Source organism: Sparus aurata, chromosome 12 (genome assembly GCF_900880675.1).
Source record: "Sparus aurata chromosome 12, fSpaAur1.1, whole genome shotgun sequence".
Taxonomy (NCBI): domain Eukaryota; kingdom Metazoa; phylum Chordata; class Actinopteri; order Spariformes; family Sparidae; genus Sparus; species Sparus aurata.
Window position 1 is genome coordinate 23,676,010 of NC_044198.1, and position 24,902 is coordinate 23,700,911.

The 24,902-nt window shown below is 45.7% G+C and overlaps 1 protein-coding gene and 1 long non-coding RNA gene across 3 annotated transcripts; one reads left to right on the top strand and one right to left on the bottom strand.

Moving 5' to 3' along the window:
* Window positions 1-9,983: 9,983 nt before the first annotated feature.
* Window positions 9,984-11,398, bottom strand: LOC115592571 (uncharacterized). The gene is made up of 2 exons (XR_003986186.1): window positions 11,149-11,398; window positions 9,984-11,039 (listed from the first exon to the last, which is right to left on the bottom strand). It is a non-coding gene; the product is annotated as an uncharacterized LOC115592571 (long non-coding RNA).
* Window positions 11,244-24,741, top strand: egfl7 (EGF-like-domain, multiple 7). 2 transcript variants are annotated; one of them, XM_030435483.1, is made up of 9 exons: window positions 11,244-11,441; window positions 15,785-16,045; window positions 17,962-18,084; window positions 19,065-19,177; window positions 19,937-20,032; window positions 20,126-20,332; window positions 22,257-22,333; window positions 22,684-22,846; window positions 24,246-24,741. In XM_030435483.1, exons 2-9 carry the CDS (start codon window positions 15,981-15,983, stop codon window positions 24,263-24,265), a joined length of 864 nt encoding a protein of 287 aa, XP_030291343.1. In that variant the 5' UTR covers window positions 11,244-11,441; window positions 15,785-15,980; the 3' UTR covers window positions 24,266-24,741. The 2 variants fall into 2 exon arrangements, with proteins under 2 accessions (XP_030291343.1, XP_030291344.1); XM_030435484.1 differs by lacking the exon at window positions 11,244-11,441 and adding an exon at window positions 13,240-13,882.
* The last annotated feature ends 161 nt before the right edge of the window (window positions 24,742-24,902 follow it).

Here is a 24,902-nt window from a genome sequence, read left to right on the forward strand (position 1 = left end):
ATACAGTTTGTGAGCGGGGGGAAACCTGAACTCATATTAATGTGCGTGCACGTGTACGTACATGACTGAACCGAAAGGGGGTTTCCCCTGTATGGGATGTCAGCACTTCATTCCGTTTTTTTCACTGAGGGGTTAGGCTGCTGGGGAGATGTGTGTGTTTCAGTGTATACATTACACGCTGGGAAATGGTCGCAGATGGTGCCAATGACAGAGACCCACGAGGATGATTAAGAGGTGGAGAGACAGAAACAAGAATATCTGCATCCGTCGAGCAGGAAACCCGGCCGTCGGGCTTGTTTTTGTCCTTGAACGCAACCCAATCCCCGACCCAGTGTGGTCGGGGAAGAACTGGATTTGTTTTCATTGAGTTATTCTCAAAAATAAACTGGCGGCCGGGCCGACCAGCACGTCCACGTACCCCCTGCTGTGATTTGTAGACAGAGTGTCGCACATATCATCTCCATTTTCGGTGTGCGAGCGTCTCTCTCCCCCCCCCCCCGCAGAAATCACAACAGAAGGTATCTATTTAACACATTTTCACAGCTACACATCAGCGGGCAACGTTACAGCCCAAACAGACCACCCTGCTCTTCTACATCACACATTTTCTAATTCCATCTCTGCCGCTGCTGCTGCTGCACAGCGCGGTTTCGCAGGGCTTTTATCCCCCTCTCAGTCCGCCCTTGCCGCCTGTTCATCTCCTCATCTATCAGCCCGCGCTGTGACTCACATATTGTTGTAGCGTTAACGCAGGGAAGCACCCGTCGACCGGAAGATCTGCTTCTGGAGATTGAGCCAGTAACTAAACGATGCTTCCTGTCGTCCCACCCCTCATTCCCACTTCTAATGTTGCCTACAGAACCATTCTATCGACATTAAAGCCTCGCTAAATGATTTCCATCCATTTAGACGGCAGATCAGAGACGTGCGCTTACATAACCGACGTTCAAAAACAATCATGTCATTCCTGCTGTACCTGTGCCGTCGGTGGAATGGAAGAAACGCTGATATTTTCCGCTTCGGGAGCAGCCAGGGTTTGCGTATGCTGCTAAAAGAAAGTCATTTGCATGGCGAACATTTGTCACATTCAAATGGGTCGTGACAAAGTAAACAGTCGAGGGGGGAAAGTACAGACTTTATGGACGTGAGACACCATCCTCCAGACATTTTGCTCTCTGCCGTCGCCCACCACTGAACTGTCCCTGCAGCAGGATGCCATACGAATCAGAGGTCGCGGGGTCACAGCAGGTTTGCATTGAATCAAGCGCAAAACACACCCGGACACGTTACAGATGTATCCTCCACTTCTCACCACCGATACATCTACATTTACTCCAAGGGATCGAGGAGAGATTCAAGTATAGGGGCGGATAATCACAACCAGGCTGGTTTTAGGCCGAGGGAATGAGAAAGGGGGGGGAAACGACTGGAAGACGTTTGCTCGCTTGACGTTTAAATGGCGAAGGGTTAACTGAGCTGATGTCGGAGCGGCAGATCTGCTTTAGGGTGGGGCTGCGAGCTAGAGCGAGTCTGCAGGATTGAGATAAATTCAGAGGGGAGTCGATAGGAAGTCCTCTCACATCACTTCCTCTCTTTGTTTTAGCCGCTATTTTCAAGGCTCGGAATGCAGTTCCTGTCGAGAGGTGAAGGAATTCAAAACAAGTTCATTAACCCCTGCGTTTGGGCAGCGCCGAGGTGGGAAATAACACTGGGTTTGGGCGTGTTGTCGTGTTTGTGAATGAATGAATTGTGGAGGTGAGGACGCATGTGTTTTCACCATCTCTCTGTAGCATTGTAGGTACATTTTCTATAACCCTCCTTAAAGAATGTGTGTGTTGTGTTGTCCCGTGTCCCGGCGTCTGTGGGAGAATGAGGAAAACTCCAGCACCACACCCTCCCTCACATCCTGTGGCAAGCCCGTCCTTGTGTGTCTCAGGGCCGAGGTCCAGAAACATACCAAAGCCCTGCAGTCCCAGCGCACTCGCATAAACACTGACCCTTAAAAGGAAGTCTGTGTATATGTGTATTTGTGTGTGTGCTCGCAGCGTGGCGTGCAATAACCCACTTCATATGCAACATGTACAAATCGCGCGCTTGTCATCTCTGTTCCCGTTAAAGTAAACGTCATGTTGTCCCGACGTGTAGGTTTTCCAAACACCTGGCACTCCCATTGTGTTGCATCGGTGTGGACAGGATGTCAGTCATACCGCGCTCACCAACCGTCTGTCTACAGGCTTTTATTAGTAAGTGGGTATATCTCTCCGGGGACATCTCAACGATGCCCAGTTCTCCGCTCGCAGACATCCGGAAATCCACCACTTTTCTCCAGCAAAGACTGCAGTCCCACTAATGACTCTCTAGGAAACTACAGTCAGCAGCAGAGGGATTTGAAGTGGAACGCAGAAAAACTTTTTCCAAATCCAGTCTGACGACCACTCAGAAATGTCCACACCAATTCCCAGTCTCCTGCCCCGAGTAATACGAAGTGATGTGCGCTAACAAACCCCTCACCACAGGTTGTGTTAGCCTGTGAGTGTTGAGGAATTCAATAAAACAGTGTTTTTCCCTGCTCAGAGTGTATAACTTCTTCCCAAACACACGGGTCAAGATTCAGTATACAAGATTAATTAAATCATCACAAAACAAAGTCAAAAGTTTGTTTTTTTTACTTAGTTCGTTCTTGTTTGCTACCTTATTGAATATACACTCATTTTTAAACCCACCGTTTGGAAACCACTGATGTAAATTTACACCACCTCACGTAGATTATTCATTGAAAGAGATATGATAGGATATTTAAAGTAAATAAAACGCAGCGAAACAGTCTCGGTTTGTCTTTCCACAATCACCTCTGGTTTGGTCGGAGTAAATCCTCAATTCACAGAGCGAGATGTGAAAGTAATCCAGCTCTACGGGCTGTTTTCACCCGCAGCTGACAGCCGTGTCTGTTGTTTCTCTCCGGCTGCACGCCTCTCCCATCATACTCCTGGTCAGAGCCGCTGTAAATCACCTCCATACTTTATTCCCTGATGTCAAACTGACATCCATAGATCTCAGAAGTTGTGTCAGGTCACAGATCGCTGGAAGGCTGTTGAGCTGGGCGCCCTCGTCCGTGATCCGAGGTCCTGGTCCAGACTCACTCAAGGTCAATTCGCTCCACCGCTACGTAAGCCACAAGCTAAATAATTAACGTTAGCTAGCTACAGTCAAGGACAGCTACTATACTCTGGTGATATGCTGCCCCACATGTTTGTGGAGCTACCTTTGAATGCTGACCATATTCTACAAATTATACCTTTAATTAGAGCACAATAAACAGGATGTAACTCGCAGCATCAAACGTATTAATTATTCATCTGTCACATGTCAAATGCCAACAAGTCTGAGTGGACACATTACTTTATGCACTCTCAGGTGAGGACTTCCCAGCGCCTCTGCAAGAAACCGATGGTAACATTTCTTAAAGAATCAAACTATTCCTCTCTGACCGGTAGAATGAGTAAGGAATAAACACATTCATGCTTTAGTCTGTCAGACGCATTAAAAGGTTTGTACTAAAATCTTTCTACGACCGAGGCAAAACCACATCCAGCCTTACAATTGTTTTGCTGATGGCTTGTTTATCCTGCATGCGAGCTCGGTTTTTATCACCCTCCCTCGCCTCCGTTGACTTCTCAATGCCGTGCCGCTCTGACTCCTCCTGCGTGCCCGTCTCCTCGGTGCCATCGGCGCTGCTGATCCGCAGACGGTGTTGTTGACGGGACAATGCCAGTTGCACTTTGTGGGCACATTAGGGCCTCGCTGCTAATGTCTTTGACATAGTTATGAGAGTGCCTTGCCTCATAAAACGTGTGTGCAGCAGCGAGCAGTCGCTGTAAAACTCCATCAGACAGAGAGAGAGAGAGGCCCATTTGTCAGCCTTGTTCATTTAAGCATTTTGCTGCCGAGCATGCCGGGTCGCGCTGCAGGTCGAGAGGTCACGATTTCTGTTTTCATGCTCTCTCATTAGATTGACTGACAGAAGCAAGAAAACACGCCGGTATTTATTTTTTTGAGTGTTTCCAATCTGTGGAGATACTCTATCTGATGCCCCTTGTGTTACCCCCTCAGCTCAACAGAAATGCTGAACAAACTGTCAGCTCTGATTTGCCCTGATTTGCTCTCCGCAGCTACAGTGAATAATCACGTTTATACTAAATGGACGTCAAGGACAGCGAAGCTTTTGGATCTCGTGGCGAACCGGAGACAGACAGGAGATCAAATAGCTGTAATGTTGAGACTGCCGCACAAGGTTCCCGGGGTTCAGCTGCGGTTTGACATAAATCTCCTCCAGAGTCTCCGTCTGATATACCATAACTGCCTCTCAGCCATCTGCGCTTAGTTACTGAGCTAGATACCTTTTTAATGAACCCATCATTAAGACTTTAGGAGAAAGTAACAGCATTGGGTTGGTATTCCCTCTCTGCGGTCCACTGATGGCTCCCCGAAAATACAACAACCCAAACAGTACTGTACTTCATTATGGAGACTGCGCTCTCCGCACAGCGCCGAGGGAGAACAAAAAAAAAGAAGAAAATCAATTCGCCACATCAATAAGAATCACGTTATAACCTGACAGACAGAGCTGGATTCTCATAAAGCTCTCATCAGCACGGGGAGTCGTGCTGCTCCTCTGACAGCCCTTCAACATTAACTTATATGCCGGCATGTTCCATTAAACGTCTTTATTCTCTACACCGACATCTGAGAGGAAGCTGAGAAAAGAGCTGCTGCCTGCTGTAAGGAAAGCGTTGAAGCTGGCGAATGTGTGTGTGTGCACAGGACTAATTAAAAGTCGACTTGACAGTAGCGCTCGGGGGAAAAGTCGGGCGGTCGCCGAGGTCAGTAGGACTCATCCTCTGTGGACCATGAATGTCGGAACTAGAGTTTAATGGGAATCCATTCAGTAGATGTTGAGATATGTCAGCTGTTGCTCGGCTTCTATGAAGCTAATGTGGCCAACAATCCAGTTTTGGGAAATATGATTTGCTGCTTTTGGTTCATTTTATAGAGTGAACAATGACTTGATTACTAATAAAACAATCCGCAGACAAATTCTAAGTATAACTTCTTCTGCAAGTTACTGCGAGGTCGAGTCTTAACGTCTTGGGAGGAAGGCTGCTCATGTCATGTGTTGGGTGGTCTTGGTCTTAATGGACCGGCTCTCTCTCCCAGAGGACGGCTCTGAGCAGATGGCCGCCCGGCTGAACAGAAACCTTCCTGCTCTCTGCTCCACCCCGATGTCACTCGGGCCCTTTTGATGTAGTGTCCCTACTTCTCAGCGGAGTAGATAACATAGTAGTGGCTGTCACCAGAGCTGCCGCATCAACAATCCATAAAATTGAATGAAGAATTGCTTATGTGGAGCCTTTTAGTTAAAGCAGATATCCAGTAGCAAGGAGCTTCCAGGACAGACGGGTTTAACGGGTCAGTTTTGAAGCAAGGGGGGTCGAGGCCGAGGGGATGAATCAGCGGTTAAAAAGGTCATGTGGGGATCTAAAATCTGTGAGAATGAAAACAGAATTATTCATTCAGTTTCAAGAAAGTGCTGCACATTTAAAATAAGCTTAAAGGAACCACCAGAAAGCTGCAGCGCATTCTGATTCTGACGACGAAGGTGGAGGGGATGGTGCTTGAGTTTCACAATTTGTAAACGTGACACCGCAAGATCGGGACAATCCCAGACGTGTTTTTGGCAACAAATATCTGATATCTTTGATGGGAAGTCGGGACATCTGCAGCCAAGTTTGTGACAGACGAAACCCAAAAATATCTTTTTTGAAACCTTACCCAGGTGGTGGAAGCAAACCAGACCGTACTTGTAGGGAAGGCGGTTCTGGGGGAAGACGGTTGATTGATGAGTCTCATTCTCAGGTTATCAAACACTGCAGCGCTGGGTTAAAATTTCAGGCCTTCCCTTCCTTTGAGAACAGTGCTGCCACATTGTAAATTTTACATTTAACCCCCCAAAAAAGTTGCAACACAAAGAAAAGTTCAATATCTCAACATACATTAAATGGATTGACATGACTTTTCTTGCCATTCGTGTTCCCCAGATGATGAATCTTAATGAGTTTGGTGATCTCCTGACGCTTCAACCGGTGAAGTTTACTCTCATCTATTCGAGTATCTTAACTACTACAGCGGGACATGAAGTGGTTTCAACATTCATGGATCCAAGATGACTCATTCTAATGACTTTGGCCATCCAATGACATTTCCCCTCGAACGAGCAGCAGGTTGAACAAATCCCGAGCAATCAACTTCAACCATCCGCAGACCTTTCATAAGAAGAATGCAAACATTTGTTTCGCGTCTCTCTAACTGTTCTTGAAGTGAACAACATTCCCGTGCCAGTATCGCTTCCCCATTCAGTCTATTTCTGCACGTTGCATAATTATCCACAGAGGAGATCGAACGATACCCCCCTCATAAAAGCAACACTCTGAACGCCAAACGCTGCCGCTGACAAGCCATCAGAAAAGTTGGCAGCGCTGTGACGAATTCTAGAACCGAGAAATATCAACAACACCTCCAGAGTCCGGGGCGATGCAGATCATTAAATCAATCTGGAACAAGCTGGCGGAGAGAATATTTCAGGATTACAGTGGCAGCGTGGTGAGTGTCCACATTTAACACTCCCGCAGCCTCAAAGAGCGAGTCTTGGGAGGCGGCGGACCGCAGTCGACACGGCCACCGTTCCAAACGTTCGCCTCAGAGCGAGAGAATTTGATTACTACGGTAAATAAGCCAATCAGACTCACATGTGTTTCTGAGACGCAGAGAGTTTGGTGGAATGTGTATAAACTCCCTAATCTCTCCACGCTGCTGATGTCAGGACCGACAAGGGGGGAGCTGGAAGCAGCAGGACGGATACACTACACGACCACAACTTGTACTTGCATACTAAATATGTACACTGTCAGAAATGAGTCGGTTTGGTTCAGTCACAGAGAGCTCTGCTGCATCGGTTTTGAATTATGCATTTTGAAACTACCTCCTGGCCGCTGAAGCCGCGCGCAGGAAGTGCCAGGACCACCAGCGCAAAGTCTCTGGATGAGCGCACGCCTCTGCTTTGTCTAATTTGTGAGGGCGGCGGGGGAGCGATGGTGCTGGTGGCAGGCCTTGGACATCAGGATGTCCTGTTTGGCCGCTCAGCATGGAAATCCTGCAGAGCCGAGACGCATGCTGTACACCTTCTGGTTCCCAGGTCACTTGTGAATCAGCAGAGTTGATCAAATGTGACACAACTGGCATTTCAGCATTTATTAAGACTAACAAATAACAGATCGCCTTAGAAAAAAAAAGGAGGAAATGTGGGAAGTGTTGCCCTCGAACCCGCGCAAACACCATCGCACAACATCAAGTCTGACCCGACTTCTCTCGGCAGTGATGCACGTTATAACCACATTAAAGTATCGGATCTCTAAAAGCTGCAGTTTTCTGCAGAACACTGCTCATTCTGCTCACTTACAGTCGGCCCATTAGCGCTCGGTGACTAACACGTTGACTCTAAAACACTGGCACACCATTCGGATTGGATACTTGGAAGAGGGAGAAAGAAAAGAAAGCCTTTTCAAGTGGAATTGAAAACTTCGATCGTCATCATTTCTGCGGTAGAAAAAGATTGCAAGAGACTGTAACAACACCAGAGCTGTTTGGCGTATCTCTGCGTTTTAAGATATTTGTGGAGTAAGCGTAGACGCCTTTCGTTGCCTGAAGACGCCCTGAAAACTTTAATGAAATACGTTAATCCCTCTTTTTCATGACGCGCTTTTAACAAAACACTCAACAGATGGGATTAATCATCACGCTGTTGAGTTTGTATTTCACTTGGAGTACCTTCCACTAGTTAGCCTTGCTTGCTAGCATTAGCACTGCTCACGGTGTTGATTTTAGCGTACGCTGTTTTATCACATCGACATCTGGACACAGTGTCGGCGGCATGAAGGCAGAAACATAAATATATATGCACAGTACAGCTGTAGCTGCAGTTTATACCGTGCAATGATGTTGTAAGTTTCCTCTGTACCCTCTGTCGATACTGTAAATATGACACTTAGTGCATGCAAGTCCATCCTTATAGATGATAGAGGGAGGGGGAATACAGATCCTTCCTCTCGCTCGGGGCACGAGGCACATCTCAACCCAGATTTCGGACCGTCGTGTTTCGACAGCGCCCTTCACCTTCATCAAACCAAACCAATAATAACGGAATAACGGCGTTCATCTACCGATTACAGACTGATGGCTATGAAGACGTTTAATATTTCTCTCTGTGACACACTGATGCAGTCACACATGCATGCACACATTCCTGGACCTTTCCCCCGTTATTTCTGCAGGTATTATTCCTCGTCTTAAAGCGAAACTGCGGTTTTCGTAAAGGTTTGCGGTCCATGTGCGCGCTTTGCTGCGCGCCCAGCTACACAGAACGACCTGAAATCTGTGCTGAAATGTGCTCAGAATTTGCACTTTTCCAGAGTTGTTTGTTGGGGCACAGCTGCCCTCTTGTTCGTGCCCCCCTCCAGGGTCACCGCTACTGCCCTTTAGCAAAATCTGTCAGGCCCTCTTTGACGCAGATCCGTTTCCTGCCAAAGTGAGATTTTTATTGTTCCATCAGAGCAGGCTCCAGAATCTCGCTCCCCCAGCCTTTTCCTGTTTCCTCTCGAAGAGGAAGTGCTGCTTTGCTTCAGTTTTTTTTTTTTTTTTTTCCCTCTCCTTTCCTCCCTCCTCCCTCTCCCGCATCTTCCTCTCGGACAAATCTGGAACACCGACTGCAAAAACGTTGCTTGTGTCGGCCAAGTCTTGATTTCAAAGAATGAAAAGAGTTCCTTAAAAAAAAAAGAGATACCCTCCCTTCTTCGGCCTCCTTTTACACGAGCTCCCACACAAACACAGGCAGCAACATCCACACTGATTTTGCGTCTTATATTCTGATGTGCCCCCTCTGAGTGATCAGCCTTGTTGGTGTGTGTGTTGGTGTGTGGTCACCTGCGACCCCGAAGCGAAGCTTTCCCATGGCGCCTCAGCACGTAGCCTCTTTTGTTATCGCAGAGAAAATAGTTCTTTGTATGCAGGGAGTGTCGGATCATACGTTTGGTCAGCGTAGGCCCTCAAATGAACAGCGACAGAAGAGCTAAGCACTAAATACTCCTCAGCAGACAGAGAAACACACCAGAGTGTAAAGATTAAGAGTTTCTCACATTTTACTGTGTGTACGCGGTTTGGTTCTGCACATACTTAGAATGACAAATGGGTCCTGGTTGTCAGTTCGAGCTGGACTTCAAGGCAGAGGAGGAGCGGCTTGTCTTAAATGCATCATGTCAGCGGCGACTACCGAAAGCTTTTGAGGCCCCAACATCAGAGACCCCACCAGAGCAAACTCCCCAGGACTCTCACAAGACCGGGAAGCATGATAAATCAGGTCCCGTAGCAGGTTTTACTGGATCAAACACGCCGGCCGTGAAAAAAGGCTAAAAGTTTGGTTCTTTGAGCGCTGCGTCACTAAAAATGTGGAAATTCTTCAAAGTCTTCACGGCGCCAAGGAATTCAGGAACGAGTGTAAAAAATGCTAAAGTTAATTTGAGAATTTGGAAACAATTGTTGAAAACAGCAGTTGAGAAAACAAAAGCCGGCCACACGCTTCATTTAGCAGCTGCTCCGCTGTTTGGACACTGCAGAACAATACTGAATGGAGGATTGTTTTCACAGAACCAGCTCCGACAAAAACACAATTTTTAAGCTTCGATGTGGCTTTTTTTTTTTTTTTTTCTAAATCCCAAATCACCAAACAGTCTCCAAGAACAACATCCAGGGCGGGAAATGATTCATGATTAATCGATTGATTCTACAAGCATGATGGGATTAAATGATCACATGAGGCAGACTGTTCGTATAACTTGATATTTGGTAAACAGAATTACTAAAACGCCACATGATTATCATTAATTTTGTTTTATTTGAGCTTATTTATTTACATTTTGGTATTCATATGCAAGTGTTTAGTCATGTACCTATAAAGAAAGTATATCTTATGTCTAAAAATGAATAAATAAGTGTCTAAACATTGAAATAAAGTATTAGACCGTGGTCTTTTCTCCTCCGTCTGGGCCTCCTGGTGGCAGTAAGACCCTTGAAATGCCCACAATTACTTGCTTGTCAACCATCTCAAAATATAATACAAAATACTGGTATGTGAACATGTGTTTTGATCAAATACAAGTAATAATAATAATAATAAGTAACTTCCTGGAGAAAGAGTCTCGTCCATGATCGTCAAGCTGCCGACCCAAAGTGTCGAGACTCAACAATCGACTGTCTTTCTCCAGGAAGTGACATTTCATTGCTTTAATAAACACAAAAAGACATTTTACACAAGCTGATATTATAACGTCTGATCCCTTCAGTACTCAAGTCCCCATCTACTTCAGTTGTTTAGGCAAACTCTGTTTTGCTGTGAAGCTCCAGAAATGTTTGGTGGACAAGAAAACTTCACCTGACTTCCCATCGGCATGTGTGTCATTAGATAATGACTGAAACTTGGGTGAACTTCTCCTTTAACGTGCACCGCCCCTTAATAGCAGTGAATACTGTTGCAAAGATCTCGTACATTATATGTGGTTTTATATGTGATATATATGATCGGAGGAATCATGAAGAACACTTTAAAGTTTCCTCGTAGTCACTTGCACATGAGATGTCTGTTCACCAGTCGCCTGAGCTGCAGGACGAGAGGAGACTTCTTTCTTATCGTGCAGCAGTTTGGCCTCAACAAGCTGCAATTTGACAGATTGTATCTCAGAAAACATGAGGCTGCATGAGCCACCGGCAGAGGTATCTGAAATATTTATATATGAAAAAAAGAGTTGATGATTCCTGTATTTTCCTCTGGACTGTAAAGGCAGCAGGAGGCCGTGAGGTGAGATGTCTGCAGGCATCTCTTCTCTCCCCCCTCTCTCTCTCTCGCTCACCTCTCTCCCCCCCTTTCAAGATGTCTGCTGCACAATGGGGACAGAAAAATGCCTCAAAATCAGATTCGTGAAGCGGTTTGAGCAGGATGGAGAGTGTTTGTGCAGGAGAGGGGTTTTATCAGCGGCAAACACTCACAGGAAGTCCGGTTTGGGATTGTCCGTCCAATTCCTGCGTTCCACAGGAAGCCCTGCATAAAAAGCAACTGAAAAACGCCCGAAGACATTTCATTTGTCGCCGGCAGACTCACAGGGAGCAGCTCGACCCAGCAGCACTCTGAGCTGTTTGATTTGAACGCAGCAGCAGCACGTTTTAAAAGACAGAGGCGACATGGACGAGTCCTCTAACGCACCACCAGACCGGCGGCTCGTGCCCACGGCCGCCGCTCAGCCTGCGCGCGCACACGCACCTGATGACCTCATATTGCGAGGGTAAGTTTATTCCACCTTTATTTTGTATTTTTCTTAAATACTCATGTTCACACTTGGAAAAAATGTAGAAATGTGTTTTTTGAATTTTATTTTGAAATTGTTTTTATTTTCATTTCCGAGGTCAGAACTTTATTTCAGGTAATCTACCTGCACAAACGCAGACAGGTGGACAAAAGCTAACAAGCTCAACATATTCAAGCAAATGTAAACATGCTAGAGATGGACAGTAATGTAGCTACAGGCCAGATGTTGTTACATGTGGTGCACACAACACCTGAGGCCTCGTAAATACTGAAAAATATGCCTATTAAAATCAAATCAGTTTTATCTATGTTGCCTAAAATCACATATGCTGCCTCAGTTTGGGCGATCACCTCCGTCCTAAGACTCTCGATTCAAGTGAACCAACCCTTTTCAACAGGTGAGAAAAAAAAATAAGGAAGAAATCTCAGATAGAGTTACAGAGAAGGATCCGTCTCGCAGGACGGACACGATCACAGTTTACAAACAGAATATCTGATCCAGTTGTCATGTATGTGAAGCGTGAGGATCCTGCAGGACGAGCCCGAGTCACACGACCTCAACTCAGTAGTGAAGAAGAAGAAGAAGAAGAAGTTTGATTTGCCTAAATTCCCTCTGCCAGGAAAGCTTGGGTTAAAACTTTAAAAGGAAATCAATAGTACTTTTAATAAATGTTCTCATTAACCTCCAAAGGACCGCAATTAGGTTGTTAAAGGGCCGTCAGTTGAACAGGTCTGCAGTAAATATACAGAGTTGGTTTTATGCGCAAACGTATGTCTGAGAATAAAAGGATCGTGTTTGTTCATTTCACAGCGACAACGGCACTCAGTAGAGCGCCTACCTCCGCCGACACATAGATACCGTCCACCTTAATACGCCTGATTCTAGTCGTCAGGATCGTTCTCAGAGGAATTATAGGAAATGTTTAAGATAGTGAGAAAAAAAGTTCCTGCATTCGTCAATTTATCCAGATCCGCTCCAGAAGTCAGCGAGGTCTGTTCTGGGCCGGGAGCCGTCCTCCTTGTGAGTTTAGTGGGAATCTGTTCAGTAGTTTTCGTGTAATCGTGCTGACAAACCAACCGACAATCAAACAATCAAACAAACGGTTGTATGATTACTTCTCAGTAGAAATGTGCTCCGTGTGCAGAGGCTGTCCTCTCCTTCATCCTGCTTCCTGTCGCTCTGAAGCTGTTTTATGCGATAAAGCCCTGAAAAAAAACCAAACTGAAAAAACGTCAACACATTAGTCGACTACAGCGCATAAAACGTGTCCAGGAATAATTAATATGTTTTCTTTTTAGCACAATATCATTATTGTGTTAATTCTCTAAGGAAAGGAGTGTAATTACCACATTAGTGTTTGCAGAATTAATAAAATAAAAAGCACAATTAAAACTCTTAATTGCTATAAAGTGTAATTCCAATCTGACAGACATTTGTTTCTTTTGCACAAACAGGAAGTTTTCCTTTTAACTCTAAATAGCTGCGGTTTTCCTTCGACTGTGAATTAAAGGATACGTGATCACTCCTCTTGATGTCCAAACCCCGTACCTCCAAATAAACTCACAGTGCAAAAAATGTGATTCAACTTTCCTTTAAATCAAGAGGAAATCTTCCCAAGCTGACGTCTTTTTTTACCACAAAGCACATTTGGATTTTAATTTGAGATTTTCTGCCCAGCCGCTTACATTGGAAGCAAGTCAGGAACTACACTAGACAATTGTCATTCTAAAACATTTGTTTATCAACAGTCGTGAATTCTGCGATATTATTTTTGTAAAACATATACATTTTTCAAGTTCATATGAAGATTCAAACCTTCAAAAGTAAAATAAAGTGTTTGTTCAACCGTACCCTTCTGTTTTCAGTCTGTTAAGGGTCAGATAATACTTCCTGAGGTGGTCTGGATATTAAAATAACAGTATTTCTTTCAAGACAGACAAAAAAAAAAACTGTGAATGTGCCCTTTAATCCCACCAGCTGCCACCTTAACACACAGGCAGCTGGGTCCCTGTGCCCGTCAGTCAGCGCGTGAAGCTCTCAGGAGGTTATGAATGAAAAAAAAAAAAGAAAAAGAAAAAGAAACGAAACGTATGACGTCACACACGCGGTAAACCCAGGCGCACGGCAGCGTTGAGCTGCGGGACACCCAGCTGGAGGAGCGGGGAGGAGGTCCTACATCACCCCCCATGCGCTGCCTGACAGTCTGGAGGAGAGACCTGACTGCTGCCTGGAGTTGTCTTATCACTTGGACTTTGAACGCACCACAGTCGGAATATAACGGGGACTAAAAAGTTTTGTTTCCAGCCTCGAGCGTCTCTCTGCTTCCTGCCAGTGCGTGCGTGACTGTGCGTGTGTGTAACTGTGAGTGTGTGTTTTGCGGGGCTATCACTCTCAGAGAGCTGGTTGTTCGCTGCACGGTTTGTGGTTTATGTTTTTATATCCATGCATGCTTCCTCCGTCATGTCAGCTTAAAACGCGCTTTTTTACTTTGACTTTGACTTTATTGTCTTCATGCGGGAGCGTGTGACTGCGTGCGTTGTGCGTGAGCGGTGCGGAGCTGCTGCTGCTGCTGCAGGATGTCGCTCTCCTGCCCACCGCACTGCTGTGAAACGGCGCCCTCTCATGGCGAGAGACAGAAGTGCGCATGCTCGAGTGACTCCTGATGTGTCAGTAGGTCAGGGCACGTGCAGCGATGGGTTGTAACTAAGTACTTTTACTCGAGAACAATCTTATATCATTGAGTTTATTACTTTATATGTCCACTCCATTATATTTTGGAGGCAGATATTCCACTACAGTTACTTGATAACTTTAGTTATTAGTTACTTTTTCTCCTACATACATTTAAATAGACTTTTAATATACGTTTACTTTTGTTTTTGATACTGAAGTGCATTTATTCCCGTAAAATTTCACGTTTAAAACTTTTCGCGACACTGCAAACGTCTTTTGATTTGATTTTCGGCACATTTAATTCCAAATTCATATATTTATAGCTCCGTTTATTTATTCATTTGATTTTTGCAGCTTCGGTCCTCCATAGTTTGATTCGTCCAGATGTCAAAGCTGATTATGATGCAGAAATACGTCAGTTATTTTGATTATTTCCCAGTGAGGTTTACAGTTGGTGTCATTTCAGATGATAAAGTTTATTGTTTAACTGTAAAATATCCTGCTCCTGTCACATATCTTGTGTTTGATAGCCACAATTGAGGATCATTACAAAAAAAATCCCGAAAATATCCTTCATTCCTTATTTTTTTTGTGAGGGAATGAAAGTCTTGCTTTAATAATTACACTATCCAAAAATCGATTTTTTGCAGAGAGACTTTTATTATCTTGTGTTGATGATTTACTTCCTGCATCCCACAAGGAAGACTTAATAAACTTTCATAGCAACATGATAAAAAAGCTTTTAATCAGGCGTATTTGTCGGGTCTCTACTTCTCTGCACCCATCTGATATGAACTCTCTTGGACTTGCTGTTTTCGCCCTGCAGCACCCTCCTCACTGCCGATCTAATGATGCACGTTGTGTTTAAAGTGGCCCCCTGCTGCGCTGCGAGTCTCGGTGATTTGTGAATGAAACACACGGGCTTACAGATGTGCGTGTCCTGTCTCTGGGCGTGGAGCCAGCCGGGGATCAGAGAAACATGCGAGCTGTTGGCCGAGGAGTCTCTCTCTCCTCTGCAGGCTGCAGTGCTCCCTCGACCTTCCCATCGCACCCGGCTTGCTTTAACACCTCCAGTTAAGAGGGTCCTTCAAAGGGGGTTTAGTATCTGGTCTGGCAGGTTCGAGCCCACTGTCATGCACTCCGCTCAGGCCCTTTTTTTTTTTCTTTAATCCTGTGCAGTATGTAATAATCCAGAATGGTGTGAGGGGATAAGTGAGCAGTGCTGTGAAGGGAGAGTGCTTTTGTCTTTTTTCTGCCCCTCGTACTTTTGTCTCTGCGAGTCTCAGAGTCGGTGCAGGTGGAGGTCAGAGAGAGTTCAAGGTGATGCACAGATGCCTGCAGATGTGCTCGGTTAGTTTAGACATGTAGAAATCAACAGGCTTTGTTTTGCGTCGGAGGAAACGTGAAATTCAAATGGACAGTCTTGAGATCACCGAGTTAAAAGCACATCTGTAGAATGTCTTTAGAGGACGTCTTGTGCCCTTTATTGCACTCTGTTTTCTGATTTCTTGTCCTTTCTGACCTCGGAAAGGGAAAAAATGAACAGTTTAGAAGCATTTGCTCGTGCTAAACTAGTAAAAACTAAACATTTGAAGGAGCTGCGGTGCAACAACAGCGCTGAACCTCTGCTTTAATCTCTGTTACAGGTAGCTGGAGCCACCCTCCTGCAGGAGAACAAACACACTCAGCGTGAGGAGGACTTTGGCTCAGATCCACGACCCCCTCCTCCTCCTCCTCCTCCTCCCCTCCCTTCATCCTCCCCTCCTCTTCCTCTCCGACTGGCACAGTCAGAGGAGTGACTGTGAGAGACCGAGCGAGGGGAACGTGGGAAAGAGGAAGACGATGTACCAAGCGCTGCTTCTCTCCTCCTCCCTCTTCATCCTTCACGTGATGGGCACTCACCACGGGTAACAGCTCCCTCCGCTGCTCTTCCTGTGTTTATTATACGACCTGTCGTCTGTTCATCTACACATCTTCCTCCTCGGGCTGTCGTTCAGAACCTGTTTGTTTTTCCTGACCTCTTTCCTCGCCCACTCTCGGATGTGTGCAAAAATTTCAGCAGAATGGCGCTTTTAAACGTTTGCATCGTGCAGGCCTGCGAGTCTGCAGCCTCACCTTGTCACTTTCAGTCAGTTTGCACAAAAAAGACAAAAATAAACCGAAAGCCAAACGACGAGGTCAAAGTGGAGTCACGGGTCAAAAGATCGGCTCTTAACTCTGACACATTCAGGAGTGATTGCGCGGGTCTGTCAGGAGCAATTAGGCCGCACGCCAACTCATGGTGACAAACAGAAACCGTGAGGCTTTAATCTGGAGTTGTTCAAGCTTTCTCTCAACTCCACTGGAGCCACTTAAAGACCTATAAATATCTCTTATAAGCACTAAAACATCTCATCATCTAAAATTAGCGCAGCTTCCGGTGCTCTTTGAAGCCGAAAGTCCAGCTTTTAAAGGACAAGTTCACACAAGTTGGTTGAAGTTTGGTGGCGTGCCCAAGACATTTCTGAAGATTCACAGCAAAATGCAGAAGTAGATGTGCGCTTATTTTGAAGCAAGTTAAATAAAAACGTCCTGAATGCAAGTCTCCAGAAACGCAGAGATCCCAAATAGATTTTAAAAGACAGTATTCACACTCTCTGGCATGCTAATTGGTGTAATTTAGAGGCGCTTGATGTCTTTTTGTCGTCTTAAGCTAAGCTAAGCTAAGCTAAGCGTCTCCTAGCTTTTATTTAACTTTCAGATACAAGTCTATCTTTCAACAACCAAGCTAGCTTAGTCCCCGTGTTTGCAGTCTTAAGATAAGGCTAAGCTAACTCTGTCCTAGCTGTAATATAAAGGTGTTGTATCAAATACCAGTGTATTGTCTTCCAACAACCAAGCTAGCTCTCTACCCTGTTTCCAGTGTAAAGCTAGGCTAAGCTAAGTCTCCTCGCTATAACGTCACATTTTACTTTCATATATGAGTGTGTCATCTCTCAGCAACCACGCTAGCTGTCTCCCTTTCTTTCCAGTCTTACGCTAGGCTAAGCTAACTCTCTCCTAGCTGTAATTTAACTTCCATATACAAGTGTGTTATCTCTTAGCAACTAAGCTAGCTGCCTCCCCCAGTGTTAAGTCAAGTGTTAAGTTAAGTGTTAAGATAACTCTCTCCTACCTATAATTTAGCTTTCAGGTATGACTGTTTCATTTCTCAACAACCAAGCTAGCTGTATTCCCCTATTTCCAGACTAAGGCTAGGCTAAGCTAACTCTCTCCTAGCTGTAATTTAACTTCCAGACACAAGTTTTTTGTCTTTCAACAACCAAGCTAGCTGTATCCCCCTATTTCCAGACTAAAGCTAGGCTAGGCAAACTCTCCCCTAGCTGTAATTTAACTTCCAGTGTTTTGTCACTTAGCGACTAAGCTAGCTGCCTCCCCCACTTTTAGGTCTAAAGCTAGGCTAAGCTAACTCTCTCCTCTAGCTGTAATTTAACTTCTAGTGTTTTGTCACTTAGCGACTAAGCTAGCTGCCTCCCCCACTTTTAGGTCTAAAGCTAGGCTAAGATAACTGTCTCCTAGCTGTAATTTCATAGTATTTGTCTGACGAAGTGTATTGTTACTCAACAACCAAGTTAGCTGACTCCCACTGTTCCAAATCTTAGGATAAGCCGAGCTAATTATCTCTTGGTTCTATCTTCATATTTCACTTTCAGATAAAAGCATGCTACGCAACTTTCCCCCAGCATGAGGGTGAATGCACAATGACTACGTTTTGATTTTTTTGGGGGGGGGGAGGAGAACTTGTCCTTTAACGTCCAATCACATGTCTCCATGTCTCTCGCAGGAGGAGGGTGTGCGGTCGGGACCACCGTCACAACGTTGTCACGGCAACAGAGTCGTACGTCCAGCCGGTGCACAAGCCCTACATCACCCTGTGTCACGGACATCGCCTCTGCAGCACATACAAGTGAGTCACAACAACTCCGTGCTCCTCGATACATCACAATAAAATCAGACGGGTTGCTGGACTGTGCGGTCCGGCTCTAAAAAACGAGGACTTCGGGTCAGCGTGGTGTCAAGAAGCTCTCCAGTGAATGTTTATTTCATGAAGGGGTGAATAATTCTTAACATGTTTAGGAAGGGAAATGGTTCGGTGTGCAGTTGTGAGTGGATAAAACAGACGTTCTCTCTCTCCACTGCATGCACACACGTACACAAAAATACATGTCTGACACAGAACTGGGTCACGGTGGCACATATTTGGGTGGAATCTAAATATCGAGCACTTTGTGTAACTACGGGAAATGAACTGCCCGCCCGCAGAGACCGCGGTCATGTTTATTTTGGACCGCGTCTCCCTCCATACTTACACACTCTCCATCTCTCTCCGGCTCTGATGCTTTCGGGTCTCCCCCCCTCCTCCCCCTCCTTCCCCCTCCTTCCCCGTTACATTCCCTCCATTTTAATCTTTTGTTTTTAACTCTTCCCTCGCTGCCAAAATTCAGTTGCACTTTGGGAGTTTTGCGCCCGTTTTCGTGGGTTACTGCAGGGCCTCCGATCCCGTCCGGATTCTGATTGAATTACTTATCGCTTTTACACTTTGTTTGTCAGCCGTTTGCTTCGGTTTATCACCTTGTATCTCTGCATGCAAAGCAAACATACCAGAGTCTCAGCTCAGGCTCCAGTGGGATCTTTGCATCTCTTATCCTGCCCCTCTCTCCCTCCCTCCCTCCCTCATCTCTGACACACTCTTGGACGTCAGTGGTCTGTGGTTTCAATATTCGCCCAGATTTCCCATCCTCTCATCAGCGCTCCCTTGGTCTGACAGAACACGGGGAAAAAGGCCGGATGGGCTCAACCGCACATAAGATGGTGATGACAGCATTGTGAATAATCAGGAAAACCCGACTGTAACTGTGTGTGTGCGTGTGTGTTTTGCCTCCACAGGACTGTGTACTCGGTGGCGTACCGGCAGGTGAGCAGGGCGGCACCTCCTTCACATTTCTACCCGGAGTGCTGCCCCGGCTGGCAGAGGTTTCACTCTCACAACTGCAACCAAGGTAACGTGCAGGGACGGAGGAACACTTTGTTTTCTTTTAATGCTCTCGCAGAGAGTTAGATGAAACAAATCGACAACACCGTAGCAAGGAGACTGTTAGCTTAGCTTAGCATAAAGACTGGAAGCGAGGGGAAACAGCTAGCCAGATTGTGGTTCTAGGTTAAAGAAAGGGCTTTAAAAAATAAAAGAAGGGACAAAATTACAAAAAAGGAATGTATGTTGTTTTATGGCTGGTTTTGTGCTGATTTATTTTCCATTAAGCCACGAAATAGTCCCGTGAATCCATTCATATTGTTACTGCTTAAACAAATGAAACGTAGTAACTCGTTAATTTTCGAGATGCTGAACGGTCGCATTTATTTACCTTTATATAATGAAGCTCTCTCCCCATTTCCACCCTTCATGCTAGGCTAAGCTAACCAGTTTTAAGTGGGCTACAGCCTCCGAGTTGGACTATATCTTGGCCCGGGAACAGTGACTTCCTGGAAAATCAGTAGCCCAGCACACAGCCACACAAACAACTACTTTAAAACTTCTTTTTCATATTTTTTTTCCCTCTGGACAGAACTAAGCTAGCCGTTTCCCTCTGCTTCAGCCTTTATGCTAAGCTAAGCTAAGCTAACCGTCTCCTGGTTTATAGCTTCACATTTAACATCCAGACATGAGAGTGGTATTGATGGTCCTTTCTAACTCTCGTCAAGAGAAGCAATAATAAGTTTTCCCCCAAATGCTAAACTGTTCCTTTAATTGTGCCTTGCAGCCGTGTGTGGACAGCCCTGTGTGAACGGAGGCACCTGCTTAAGACCCAACCAGTGCGCCTGTCCTCTGGGCTGGACGGGGCACCGATGCCAAACAGGTGAGCGCGCAAACGCACACGCTTCACCTGCACGACCTCACGAGCCTCTGCCGAGCGTTCAAACCAACAGCTTCGTCCTTCTTCGTCTGTCAGATGTGGACGAGTGCAGCGAGCGACGGCCGTGCGCTCAGGAGTGCGTCAACACAGCTGGAAGCTATCGATGTGCGTGCAGAGACGGCTTCAGGCTCACCGGAGACGGCCATTCCTGTCAAAGCCTCCCTCCTCCTCCTCCTCCTCCTCCTGCTGCTGAAACTCCTCCCTCTCCCACCCAGGCAACAGTGGGTGGCCACACGGATGCGGGTAAATGAGTGTGAGTGTGTGTGTGTGTGTGTGTGTGTGTGTGCCCTCACATGGTGTAACTTTGTGTCTTGCAGCAGCAAAGTGTCTGGAGCGCAGAAGAGAAATAAAGAACATAGCCAGCTTCGCGGTCCATTATTACTTTTGGTACGCGCTATGCCACTCTCAACTCGTACCGTGAGTAATAATGCACTGCGACTGGTGCCGACTCCAGACAGATGTCTTGCGGCCCCGGGCCTCATGCGGTGAGACTGGGACCGATTGGGTCTTTTGATAATGACTCGGTCGAGTCCTGTGAGTATGGCGAACATCTGAATCCAATAGAGCCCCCCCCCCCCCGGTGCTAATACAGACATATTTTTATCCCGCACACTCCATTAGTCCCCTTAAAAATGTTGCAATGTTGTCTCTCGCCATGAAAGAAGTCCACTTTGGTTTTGTGTGTGCTTCCTGTATCTTAGCAACAACACAATACAACCCCTCCTAAATATCTACAAGCACGGTAGTTGACCTCAGTTCTAGTCCTTTTTTTTTCTCTTTCTCTCTTTCGCTTATAGCTTTTTGGGGAATTAATGCAATGTGCAACCTTAAAGAGGACCTCACTGATTTCTCCCGAATCTTTCCACTTTGGGGGATTTTGTCCCGAACTGTAAATCTGGAGGGGATACAGTCTCATGTCTGGCTGTCTCTATATGAAATATCTCTACGTAAATGTGCGGTTGCCAAACTTTCCCGGGGCTCAGCTCCAAACTCGCTCCCATTTATCAGTGTTTCAATTTCCTTGAGGGAACCTCCCAAAAGGATGAATAAAGTTGTCTAAGTTTGCGTCGCAGAAAGGAGAGAGACCCCAAAGAAATCACATCTAAAAATGAGACGTTCACCCCCCGCGACTCCGCGTGAGACTCCTCGCAAGTGCTGCATAGTCAGCAGAAAGACGGAAAAACGCACGAAGAAGAAGAAAAAAGGGAGGACGAAGTGGCCAAAAGTATGATGGATCTTTTTCTGCGCGGTGAAAGCGACACAGGTTTTTTTTTATTTTCATTTTGAGGAGTAGTTTCGCCGAGACGCGAGAAAAATTGCAAGGCCAGCAAAGACTGTTTCGCTTCAACTTGCATTCCGTTATCTGCGCGCACGTCGGAGCCGGTGTTGATGGAGATCACAAATCTAAACACGACTCAGAGAGAAAGTAGACCCCCGCTCGGGCTCTGCCAAGCTGCTCTGGAGGAGTGTTGGACTGCGTTTCTGGATCTCCATCTCCAACTCCTTTTTTTTTTTTCCCCCTCCACGTCTTGGCCAACACTTGTGTTCTCATTCCAGCTCCATCAACCCTGTCTGCTGGGGGTCATAGCCAGTCCCTCCCCTCCTCCTCCTCCTCCTCCTCCTCCTCACCCTCTTTCTCAACTCATTCCTGTCTCGGTAATGGACCACATCTGGGAGAGATTGAGCCGCTTTCGGCCCGTCTGCTGGAGCACAGTAAGAAAGCAGGGGGTCCCCCATTTTTGCATCCCCGGCCTTCCTCCGGGGATATTCCCCCCGCTGGTGAAGCCGGGCGGACGCTTCCCAAGCAAAAAAAAAAAAAACGATGCTTTTTCACAGGAGGGATGAGGAGCGCTCGTCTATTTCTGGTGACCTCTCTCTCAGCCGCCCGTTCCCACATCCACGATTCCCCCCTGTGCCCTAAATTCCCCGCTCCTCTCTTCCTGGCTGGTAGTTTTACAGACGCCGCTGCGGCCGTGAATCATTCGAGGCCGCTCGGAGGAATCTTCACACACATAAACTTCGAATCTGAGAAAGAGGATTGAGCATCGTTCCCGCCTTTGATCAGAGCCCTAACCCCCTTCCTCTCCCCTGCCCCTCCACGAATTCTCACCCTAACCCTAACCCTCACCTCTGATGTATATTTCTGTATTTGTCTGGTTCCCTGCAGGTGGAAGGCTCAACCCGGCTGAGAACGTGACGGAGGAGGTGCAGAGCCTGAGGAACAGGGTCGAGCTCCTGGAAAAGGTACACACATGTTTCAAACATGAATAAAAGCCCCCCCCCCCACCCACCCCCACCCCGATACCTCCCAGCCTGGCTCACCAGGAGCCCCGCTGGTCCTCGTACTGTGGTATGAAATAAAAATCCAAGTTGCTTTTTCAGATTCTTTGAAATGCCAGACCCTCAAGATGGGTTTTTAAAATTGTACAGCTTTTATGAGATGCGAACCTGTGTTTATTAAAGCGAGCAGAGAGGGTAAATGTAGATGAGCTGTTAGCAGTGTAGTCTGGCTGCATTGATTTTTGTTTACGAGGTGAGTAATAGTCCAATTTTCCCTCTTTTCCCCTCCCTGTCCTCGGCCTCCCTCTGTGCAGAAGTTGCAGTTGGCGTTGGCCCCATTCAGCAGCTTCTTCCCGCTGTCGCTGGACGAGGGTTTGTCTGAGAAAACCACCTTGCTGTCCCACTCCTTCCAGCAACTGGACCGCATCGACTCCCTCAGCGAGCAGATCGGCTTCCTGGAGGAGCGGCTCGGCACATGTGAGTGACCACAGGGCCGACCCGCGATTGTTCCAGAGCAGAAAACAAAGCACTTAGAGGGAAAATCCCATTTTTAGTCGAGCGCTGCTGGAACTTTGTGTCCCGGGACACAAAGACAGGAACAGCTTTAAGATCTCTCCAAAATAAATCAATGTTGAAGCCCAAATGTGTTCGTAATGTAATAAAAAATAAAATTTATTAATAAAAATCCAATCGCATAATAAAATCTTCTGTCCGTAACGTAATACACGTTTTGGCTTTGACATGTGAAGTTCAATAAAAACAATAAAGTGAAATGAACCCTGAAGACATTGATGACGACAGCCATGCTAGCAGCTCTGTGAGGCCGTGCCTAAACCCAGTGTTGTTTGAGCTAAATGCTAACATCAGCATGCTAACGAGTCCACAACGACAGTGCTAACATGTTGACGCTTAGCAAGTCTTATGAACAACTCTCTCCATCCAACACATGAAGCACGTGAGCATGCTAACATTTCACTTTGAAGGTTGTTATCATCACTTGGCTCAACGTCAGAGTGTTAGCATCGGCATTGTGGACTTGTTAGCACACTGGTGTTAGCATTTAGCTCAAACAACACTGGGGTTAGGTAGCTGTAGAGTCTTAGCTGTGTTATGTCATAAAAATGTTTTCCTTAGGTTAAAATTTAAGCGCAAATAAAGAGTAACTCCACCAATTTTACACATTAAAGTTGCAAAGTTGCCTCCCATGATGTCACTCAGTGGCTCAGTTGCATTCTGGGTAATGTAGGCAAGGAAGAAGAATGTGTGGAATAAAAAAAAATGGTGATATTACTGGTTTTGCTTTGATCACATTTTTAAAATGTCCATAATGAGTCCAACAGTGTTAAAGGAGCTAAACCAGTGTACTTCACTACCCAAAATGCAATGCAAAGCTTCCTTTGGAGCCAGAAAAAGCTCACTACTACTTTTTTACATATGCAGTATGTACCCCAACACCTGTAAACACACTTTAATGTGTACAATTGGTGTAATTACCCTTTAATATATAAAAAATGCTTATATTTTAAACTCAATTGTGATATTTTGAAATCTTCTTAGAAGCGGTTAATAAATGAAACACAGGTGAAATCCTGCTCTGACTTTGAGAAACTCCACGTTGGAGATTTTTATTGTGTTGGGAGCTTTGATCACATTGAGTTTATTACATTATGACAGATTATTACATTCTGGGACTTCAGATCATGAAGCTCCAGCTATGAAAATATAAAACCAACTTCATTTTGTTCACACATTCCTCTCGGTTAAAATCGCAGCAGGTTTCATGAAATCAAATTGTCGTCTGACATTTAAAACTGGTGTCAATACATCACATTACAGTACGTGATGGTAACTCTCTCTGTTCTTCTCCCCCTTGCAGGTTCTTGTCAGGAGAATTAGCCGCAGAACTTCTACACTTCCAGTTAATAATTACACAAACATGCCAGAGATTGTACGCACCAAGACGGCTGATGTTTGTAAAGAAACGTGACGGCTGATACAAATCATCCGCGATCACTGTTCCCAGCGGCTTTATTTACTTTTCTTGTTGGATTACAGTCAGATTGTTGATTCTTGTAACTCTACCTGTAGCAGGGTCAGTTTGAGCATGACATCATAAGTGTGCCATCCGAATCAAACCCCCCCCCTCGAGGGTCAAAGGTCACGTTGGCCAACTTCTTGTTTCTGTGTTTGTTTTACATCAGTGCAGCTGTGTCCTCTCGTCTCAGCATCCTCCCCGCGGCCGACGTGGACATCTGTATTTATCTATTTAAATTATGATTACGTTTAGTTACGTCTCAGTGCTCCAATAGACATTTTTACATAGTTTTGTAACATTTTGTAATAAAAAGCTCCTAATCCAAAAAAATACAAAACGCCTTGTGTGCTCTCTTGTATGAAAACATTGCTGAATACTGATGTGTGGCTGAGTCACTGGACTTGGACTCGGGATGACTCGAGTCTCTGTTTCGACAACTTGCAGCTCGACCTGAAAGAAAATAAACGACTTGAGATACGACTTGGCGTTAGAAGTTAA